The following is a 10,585-nucleotide window of genomic DNA, read 5'->3' as shown; positions in this document are numbered from 1 at the left end:
TTAGAATTATGTTTTGAAAGAATCATCTGAATGATTCATTTGTCTGGTTCGTCCACAGTTCTTACAACAGCCAGTGGCACAGATCCGCAACAAACCTGTCTGATGAAGCGTGATGAATTCAGTCTTCAACTAGATGGAACTGGTGTTAATATTTTGACTGTAATGATCCCAATCTGACTTCTCACCTGTAATGCTGCCTGAAACATAATCATGCGCTGTCCGTTTGTTGGCCAGAGGAGAACTGGCCCCTGACTGAGCCTGGTTTCTCCTAAAGTTTTTTTTTTCTCCATTTTGTCACCCGATGGAGTTTGAGTTCCTTGCTGCTGTCACCTCTTGCTTAGTTGGGGACACTTGATATTCAGCAATGTTTTTGATCTGCCTGCATTCACACCATTGTATGCGAACTGAACTGAGCTGGATGATGACATCAATGTTTTCTTCATAGCTGCTGTATAGATAAATGAACTAAATTAATAACTGATTTATTTATTTGTTTATTTTTACAACAGAATGAATCAATACCGAACTTACTTAAGCTGGACAATGACACTATTTTCTTTAAGAGCTGCTGTACAGCCAAAATTATGTTCCCTCTATCACTGTAAAGCTGCTTTGACACAATCTGCATTGTAAAAAGCGCTATATAAACAAAGGTGACTTAACTTTACTTGACAAAGGCTACCTTGTCTGGTCCAAGCAAACAGAAGGTCTACTGTCGCACAAGTCACACAAAATTGTATTAATGATTATGGAAGGAATACATCACACTCTGCTTTGTATGGGGCTGCATAGACAAAGATCAATTAGAGTGCCTATGATGACCCCTGTCCACCGTCGAAAGCACCTAAAGTGGGCATGCGAGTTTCAGAACTGAACCTTGGAGCATTGGAAGAAGGTTGCCTGGTCCGATGAGTCATGTTTTCTTTTACATCACGTGAATGTTCTGCTGGGAAACACTGGGTCTGGCCATTCATGTGTACATAAATTTGACATGTGCCACCTACCTAATCATTGTTGCAGACCAGGAACATCCCTTCATGACAATGGTGTTCCCTGGTGGAAGTGGCCTCTTTCAGCAGGATAATGCGATCTGACACACTGCACACATTGTTCAGAAATGGTTTGAGGAACATGATAATGAGTTCAAGGTGAACATTTCCCAGATCTCAATCTAATTGAGCATCTGTGTAGTTATCTTTATAGTTATCATTCTTGGTGTAATCAGGCCTTTACAGCGAGATATTTTCAACTTAAGTAAATGGAGCCAATCCATGAACATTAAAATACTCACTGTATCTATAGCCACAATATTTAAACAATATGCATATTAACATGATGTTAGTATGAATAAGTATGACAATCATTTGTTAACATTAGTTAATACATTAACTATCATTAAGTAATAATGAGCGATATATTCATACAGAATTTGTTAATTAGCTGCATCATTCCTCTGTTTTCAAAATAGACTGAATTACTGTGGCCAGATCAATTATGATAACAGCCCTGTTAATTATAAAAGGAATGACTTTAACTTGCAAACCCTTTTTTCCTACTTGCTGTTTTTTCAAAGTGACACGAGTTTCTCCACAGCTAGAAGCAAATAGAAATAAATCTCCCAGAATTCTAGTGCGTCCCTTCAAGACAGACAGGCCTATATCAGCATTTATACAACGAACAGTCGCTTTTGCAATAATTCACGCTATAATAGGCCGACCCATCACTCATTGCTGCGTGGTGTATCTGCAAACATTTGTGCATTCAACAGCAATGCCAACTTGTCAGTCATCTGGGGCGCATTAATGCGACGGCTGCTTTAACAGTCCCGACGCGTGTGTACATTTGCATGACTGACAGGCACAGCGCGATCATGGTCATTGATGCGTGGCCTCCTGCTGTGACGGGCATAATTACACCTGTATGCGTCCTATACACCTCTGACATACTCCTCTCCACACTGACCACAAAAATAATGCATGCTGGGTTTCTATTTCATTTTAATACGCTCTGTGTTGCCTTCATGCTGCTGCATTTCTTGTGGGGTTCAAGATTCTGTTTTACTGGATCTGAAACCTGGCACCAACACTGCGTATCCTTACGCATCCCATCTGAAGTCATTTAAATATTACAATTTTGATAAATGTGAAAACTCTAGATCAAAACTGCAGGATCACAGTGCTTATTAAATGTCATTTTCTTTTTGGTTTTAAAAAAACATTGTTTATTGTTCATGTTAAAGCATGTAAAATCAATCTCACAGTCAAGTTAAATCATTTGCGGCATTTATCTTCGGTGTAATGATTTCTGCAGTGTGAAACTTTCTTATCTTAAGAAAAATAAGAGAATAAAACAAACATAAAGAGAGAGAGAGAGAGAGAGAGAGAGAGAGAGATGTGCCTAAATAAACAAACAAACAACAATCCAGTGTCAGTGGGGACAATTAAATAGGCATTTAAATATTATAGTGTTCATTAATAGCTACACAGGACATTATTGGTTTTGTTGATTATTTAAAGCAAGACATTACAGGCAAAAACATGATTTTTTCATGCACTGGTCAATTTGGGGTTTTATAATTTTATATATATATATTTTTTTTTTTTTCATAACATGTCATTTCATAGTGTAAGGGAAAACTCCAAAGTATACCTTTAGGTGTTTATTTTAATGTAGTTTATCTATTTGCATCCGATAAAGGCTGTTTTCTCACGATGGGCTTTTTTCAGTCAGAAATCGCCACTTCAGTAGCACTTACATCAAATGTTACAGTATAGATTGTAGAGGGTTTGTTCATATATAATTTTCCTGATTTTAACATTTTAACTAAAAGCATTTTTTTCCCTAGCAATTGACAGTATTTTCTGATTTATGAAGTGTCACAAAGAGAAATCCAAAATCCCCTCAGTAAAACCGTTAAACTGTAATATTTCAACAAAATGAAATTAGAACATATTTAATTAGAAAATATATATCATTTGCATATTTAAACATAACATTTCATAAAACTTATAATAAAAAAAATAAATGCAGTTTTTAATGTAATCAATCAGCTTTTTTACCTACTCACCTGGGGTGTCTTGCCTTAAAGACAACATTAATAAAAATGTACTTGTTTACTTTCTTAGGGTATGTTTACATGAAAACAATGTACTAAAACATTTTAAAAACATAAAAGATCCCGCTCACACAGACTCGTGAAAACAACTAAAAGCGCTGTATTATTTATGCCAGGCCAGTAGTTGGCGATGTCACTTTGTAAAGAAACACTATGTGTTTTTGTAGTTTACACAGAGACGATAATGGTATATTTTCAAAAACTTGCACTTTGAAACCCGTTTTTTAAAAGTTTGCATTTTCAGGCCCCCAAAATGCTGTTGTGTAAATGAATGACCTTACGTTTTTAGTTGAAAATGGTGTCGTATAAACGGCCCCTTAGCACACATTCATGGTCTCATTATGAATTATTATCTTCAGGCTGTTCCAATTTAAAAAAAAAATGGTACTCATAATCAAAATTAATAAAAAAAAAAATATATATATATACTGCTGTTCAGCTGATATCACAAACAAATATCTCCAACCACCTGTCATATAAAGACCATGTTTCACAATCAAATCAGTTCCAATTGGATAAAATTAAGTTTCACTGTTTTGATCTCTCATTGAATATCCTGTTTCACTTACAAATATATCATATTATGGAACTAAAATGACTTGAGAATTCTTTTACATTGACTTTAGCACACGTTTTTGTGCAAGCAGATTCTCATCACCCCAGAGCTCTTGGATCCACCACCCTTTTTCTTTTGCACTATATAAAACTAAGAACTCCCAGTGATACTCAATTAGCTGCTGATGAGAATTTCTGAAATTTGAATGTGTACAGATTGCTGGAATGTTTTTCATACCTAAAAAAATCAATGAATATGCAAAAGAATAGGTTTAAGCATCGGTTCTCCATGAATCGCTGTCCTCCCAGAGCTCCCTGTCCCAGCCAAAACACATAAAGCTCCATCCACATGGCAACAGGAATTAGCCACTGATCCGTTTGAGGCAGTCTGAGATCTTTTGAAGGCTCTGGTAAGAGTCACGTCTTCTGCGATCGGGGAAATGGTGTGGTTGACGTGATATTTCTCGGTAAGGGCGGAGGACTCCAGTCCGGCTGGTAGAAATGGATGTTGAATGTCCGAGCCCAGTTAGCAAAGACCCGCTTCTCCGTGATGAAGCGATGGTGGCTGCCTCGACGGCCTCGCTCGTGGGAGATGTACATGGCGCATTCGTCCGGACCCGTGGGTTCATAGTAGTGATATGGGACAGAGGGGTGCTGAGACTCCCTGTACACAATGAGAGCAGAGATTAAAATGGGGACCGTGTTAAACTTACCATTGCATTCCCAGATTCTCAAATTAATCCTGAGCTAGATATTCATTTTCAAGGCAATTAACCTGATTTGGTTCAGAGAATAGCTTGCTTTAAGGGGAATAAATTGATTTTGTGTAATACATTTAGGTTGGGGGGAAGGTCATGTTTCAGCAGGGAATCACAATGAATCATTTAATTTTCGCTCTCGGTTATTTTCCCCGTAGCTCTAGTACACAGCAAAGACTGCAGTGGCAATATTACACACTATGCAGGGAGAAAAATCAATAACATTAAAAATAACATGAAATGTAACATGAAAATAAATATTGGCTTATCATATCAGATAGAATTGTAATATCAGTTCATGATTATTTCAAGGTCAGTAAAAAAATAAACAAATGTGTGGCATTAATCTTAAAAATTCATTTGAATACATGGTCAGATATTCTTTATACATTCAAAAGGTTGTGGCCAGTAAGACTTCATGGTAGTTTCCTAGGTAAAAATTGCACACGAACGCCCTCCAATTTCAAAACTTTAATGCGATGAGCTCATAATCATGACTTCAGAAGTGGGAAATATTAAATTTCTGATAACACGTGATGGAAGCATAAATCAGCATATTAGAATGATTTCTAAAGGATTATGTGACATTAAAGACTGGAGTAATGATGCTGAAAATTCAGCTTTGCATCACAAGAATAAATTACATTCTAAAATATATTAAAATATAAAACTGTTATTTTACATTTTAATAATATTTCATAATTTTGAGAAAATACACACAGCCTTGATGAGCATAAGACACATTTAAAAATCTTGAACGGTAGAATATGTTAAATCAGAAAAATGCAAAAGAAAAACATTTTCACTAGTGGTCTCAGACTTTTGGACCTCACTGGTATACCGAAACCCAAAAACAATGCATTTAAATCTGACTTACCTACAGAAATCTGGAGGCACCATGCCATAAACATTGATTCTGTCACAAAGCTCTAAGGCAATAGTCATTGTAAACCAGCCTGTACTTAACCACGAGTTAGAGATTCTCCTGAAAAGAGAAACAGAGAGAGAGAGAGACTGTCTGCTGAGTACAATACAATGAATACCAAACTGCGAGGCGTGCTTTAGTTAACATTCCAGAAGACATTTCCGTTAGAAATTCTTCACACGCAACCCCAAGATTCTGTTTCGTTTAGAGTAGCGTCCAGATGTCAGGATCATTTCTACAACTGAATGTTATCATCAGCTGTTCATCAGTTCTGCCAACCTGCCATCTGACATGAAAGCCCTGGTGAATCTTTGACAAGTAACACATTAATAAAGGAAAACAAACAGCATTAGTGAACAACAGCCCAGACGTGACTGATTAGAAGCCACTGATTAATGTTAAATTACCTCCAACAACAGAGCATCCACTGTCTGGCATATGCAATGTAAATAATCTCTTGTGCATGCGCTAGAATATAGTGGAATTGATCAACATCTAAACTCTGCACAGTTATGGGCTCTTCACACAGAACGTGCCTTTGCATTCCACTGCAATGCTTTCCTTTTAATTTTTTTTTTTCCCCGCATGATATGGCATTCCAATAGCACAGCACTCAAGATAAAAAAATACATTTTTTAAAAGCACATCTCTAAACTATTTGAACTTTTAACTTTGCATTTTAAGGTTGCATTTGAAGGCTACATACATCATCGAGGCGGACTCATTTAAGAAAAGTAACCATCAGATTCCAAAATAAGAAAAAAATGACAGTATTTTACACCTCACGAGGAAAAACAGTCAATTTTATTATGGTTACTTTTCTTAAATAAGACATCCTTGATGACGTATACAGCCTTTAAATGCGACCTCCGGAGGATTCAGCCTCCGTAATGAAACACAGCTTTGGAGTCTCTACTAACGAGTTGAATCAGGTGTGTTTGATTAGGAAGAGTTAAAAAATGTATAGTGTTGGTATGCCTTCAGGAGAACACGGTGGGGGAACGCTGCACTAGATGGATAGCTTTGACCTTTACGCTGCCTCAAGTTAAACAAGCACTTAGGAATCTCTCCGTAAATTGTAGGTCACCCTGGTACTTTTTGCCTTCTGTTTTATGAATGCTGTGAATTTGTACATACTACTCTTTTCACATATTCTTTTTGGCTGGAGTATGCAGGGAAGTTTGTATTTGGATGCAGCCAACCACTAATTTTTTTATGAATCAATCAGTGCTTTTGAATAAATAGGTTGAATGAAAAATTCAATGACTCACTCATAAAGACAGCCACTTATCGCAACCTACTAGCGACTCAAATCCTCAACACTATACAGACTTATAGTGCCCCTATTATACTTTTTTAATGTTTCTAATTTGGATGTCTCCTACAATACTTGCATCTAAGTTCAAAACACTTTAATTTTCTCATAATATATACTGCAGCATCACCTCTTTTCCCACAGTGTCTGAAATGGTTCAATAAATGATTTAGTCTCTCCTTTCCGTGAGCCTGCTCTGCTCTGATTGGTCAGATGGCCCAGTCTGTTGTGAATGGTCTACTCTGCTCTGATTGGTCTACCTCTTACTGCTTACCATATATGAATTTCAGCTCCGGAGGCTTCCTCAGCACTTGCTATACAGTGATACTAAGGGTCTGTTTACACAACACCGTTTTCAATTAAAAACGGAAAACTTTTTATGCCTGAAAATGCAAACTTTTGAAAACGGTCTCTGTGTAAACAACAAAAACGCGAATCTGTGAAAACGATTACATCATGCACATGCGTATTACATGTTCAGTCTATAGTGTTTCATGGCCATCTAATGGCCTACCAGCAGAATACAGTGTTTTTAGTCATTTTTACGGATTCGTATAAATGGGGATCATTTTGACAATGGTGTTGTTTGTATGCGGAAAATGTGAAGGAAAAACTTCTGCGTTTTGAGCATATTGTTGTCGTGTAAACATACCCTAAGAGTAACAATAGTTTTACCATCCTTTGGAAGTGCATGCAAAGTGGATTTGCTTTAGAAAATAGAGTCTTCTCATCATGTCGACAACAAAAAGCAAACTTTTCCACGCCTCAGTTACAACTACAGTGTTTGAGGGTGGGTCAAAGTAGATGTTGTTCGAAGGCAGCAATTATAACCATAGGGCTGGCATTATGCAAATTTGTTACAAAACAATGTAGGTTCGTGCAGGAAGTAAAATTGTAATTACTGACAATTCTTTCTTATGTCAGACAATAACTCCATTTATCGTGCACTTTGATTTTTGAAACTTTGCAGACATTTTACATTCACAAACAGATATATAACACACTGAATATCTGAAAAAGAATAATAGGGGCACTTTAACAGTCTGCCTGGAACACACAAACAGAGACAACTGAAACACTGTTATATCAGCACTCTTGAAATGCCACTCAGCTAATCAAATTCCAACACAAGAAATGTTTGGGCCAATAAATATCAAATAAGTTCTGAGTGGCAGTTATTGTGACACTTCAAGCAGCAATTTTAACTTTTATTGTGGATATAGAATTTGCTGAAAACTTGTTGTGTAGTCACTCCTTTTTGAGTTTGAAAGTTTAGTAATATGTACTGGTCATTTTACTAGAGGACATGAAAGGATGGTGCGTTCAAAAGCAAAAATATATTGGATTACTCATACAGTATGTATGGTGATCAGGAGGTGACATTCGGTTTGGCTCGGTTCACTTAGTTTTGCTATGGCCATAACATATTAACTCGTGGAAACGTGATGTCGAGGTACTGTGATGCTTTAAGGGGTGATGCAAAGTCGTGGCCTCAAGATCATGTGTTGAAGGAATGGCATATTAATATTTTACTTTGAATGAAGAATGAAAAAAAAAAAAATTGTGTATTTAAGAAATTATTTTATTAACGTATATCATAGGCCTACTATTATATAAAAGGTTATTATATTGCAAGAATGCATCATGTATCTCTTTACCTAATTAATGTTCTGTATATTATGTTACTTAAAATATGTTTTGTAAATATTGTAAATGCCTGATAATCATGTCAATAAAGTTTTGACTTTATGATTGCATTTCTGTAGGCTATGCCAGTATATGACAATAAATGAGCACCTGTTTTCTTTTACAAATGTAGGCTAGAGGTTACCTCATGCCTGTGACAGCATTTGAATGAAGTTTGAATAATTTCTCATTATTAATATGCTATATGTTAAAAGAATATTTAAACTACTAAAAAAGAAAGAAAAAAAAAATCTTTTAAATCCATACACTGATATAGATTATCTTCATTGTCATGCACACTAGAAGCCACATGTTACAATCATGTTCCCACAAGTTGATGGCTGCATCCGAAATCACATTCTTCCCTACTATACAGTAGGCAAAAAACAGTATGTGACAAAAGAAGTATATCCAAATTCACATTACTCATAGAAGAGTAGACAAATAGTACCTAGATGACCTACATCTTCTGGCAAGATTCTGAAGTGTGCATTCAAAGGACACTTTACTATCCCATGAGGCCACAAGAGAGATATTGTGAATGGATGTGACGCGACACAACGCAACTGATGCTGGTAGGTCACGTGATAAGGGCAACATGGCAAATGTAGTATGTCCAGATTACATTCATACTACACACACTCATATAGGAACTACACACACTCAAAACAGAACATACTTTTTTAGTGGTCGTGAAGTAATTACTTATTCAAAATAAGTACCTACCTCAAGAGAGTATACTATTTCCGATGCAGCCAATATGTCATGGCCACGACAAAACTAAGTAAACTGAGCATATCCTCTCCTAGTCACCATGATTATGGAGGTGGAAGAACTTATAAAAATGAAAATCATTATCTGTAATGGATATGTAGATTTTCTGGAATTCCAGCTGTACTTGAAGTGCAAATAGAGGATGTTTGACTCATTATTGAAAAATATGTATGACTGTCAGTTGAAGGTTGATTCATTTATCTTATCGCCTTGGGAAAATATCCAAGGATAAAGATTCCAACAAAGACATGAACATATTTGTGTTATTTGAGGGTTAAATGAAATCAATATGAAATGAATACAGTACAATTTTTGTGCTATTTTCTTTCAACGATTCTTCAGAAGAAACAAATGATTTCTGGAATGCACAGGTCAATACACCACTGAGTCTTTGATTAGAGGATGATGATGCCTGACAATGTTTAGTACATGAAGATCACTTACAGAAATGTGTGTGGTACGGTATTACATGAGACAGAGAGGATGACCACAACCTCTGCATTCCAATTATGCAAAGAATTCATTTGTGAGTTTGTATTTTAGCCAGTAAAATCACACTAAAAAAGACTTACCAAACATAATATATTTAACATTCAATAACTGGCAAATACGATCCACATATCATGGAAACATATTGCTTAGATTTACGCTCATAATCCCTGTGAACACATTCTGGCAGACCGTATTCTTCAGAGCAGTAGAAGCCAGCGTAACCAGATGCAGGAGAAAACAACAGAAGAGGAGACAAACAAACTGCTAAGTCGTGGAAAAACAAAATGCCAGAATATTGGGCTGTGTTTGTGCCTCAGGACTGTCAGTCACTGCCGGGCCAGAGAGCAAATGTACTGAGCCCCGACTGCCAAGTGTTCTTGCAACGACTATTTCCATGACCTACAATGCACGAATTATAGCACCATTAGCCTGAAATATGTTAAAAGTAGTCTTGGGGTCTAGCAGTAAGAACAGCTTCAGAACAGATTGAGGCTCTGAGGGCCCTATGATTCTTTAATAAAGCAATAAGCCATGAGACACCATGCATTACGATGATTTTACCGTGGGAAATGGGTGTCCACAACATGACTAGTGTAGCTTATTGCTTTTGTAAAAATATGATGAGCTATATGATGAAAGACATCACTTTTCAATAATAATACAAAAATAATGTTTAACACATTCCTTTTATAATAAATAATTTTGAGGAGGAAAGGACAATGTATTTATTATATTGCATAGAAATACATACAGTACTGTGCAAAAGTCTTAGGCATGTCAGTATTTTCACCCCCAAAAGTTTTTAAGCCAGTTATATCTTTTGCTGTAGTGTGTCAGTAGGAAATATCAGTTTGTGTGATATTTCAGTCTGTGATTACATGAAGAAACAGATGAAACTGAGACAAACTAAATCCAGAAGAACTGTGGCTGTGTCTCCAAAACGCATGAAGAAACCTTCCTGCAAA

At 36.4% G+C, this 10,585-nt stretch overlaps 1 protein-coding gene across 1 annotated transcript in view; it reads right to left on the bottom strand.

The window, feature by feature from the left end:
• Window positions 1-4,087: 4,087 nt before the first annotated feature.
• The window catches only part of st6galnac5a (ST6 (alpha-N-acetyl-neuraminyl-2,3-beta-galactosyl-1,3)-N-acetylgalactosaminide alpha-2,6-sialyltransferase 5a), a 47,479-nt gene continuing 40,981 nt past the window's right edge, over window positions 4,088-10,585 (bottom strand). Inside the window, exons 4-5 of the mRNA XM_067363420.1 lie at window positions 5,306-5,413; window positions 4,088-4,334 (exon numbers count right to left, since the gene is read on the bottom strand). Of these exons, the coding sequence (XP_067219521.1) occupies window positions 4,088-4,334; window positions 5,306-5,413 (355 nt within the window). The remainder of the gene's footprint in view (window positions 4,335-5,305; window positions 5,414-10,585) is intronic.

The sequence above is a fragment of the Chanodichthys erythropterus genome, chromosome 16 (assembly GCF_024489055.1).
Source record: "Chanodichthys erythropterus isolate Z2021 chromosome 16, ASM2448905v1, whole genome shotgun sequence".
Taxonomy (NCBI): Eukaryota; Metazoa; Chordata; class Actinopteri; order Cypriniformes; family Xenocyprididae; genus Chanodichthys; species Chanodichthys erythropterus.
Note: the sequence above shows the minus strand (reverse complement) of the source record. Positions and strands in the feature narration are given on the sequence as shown.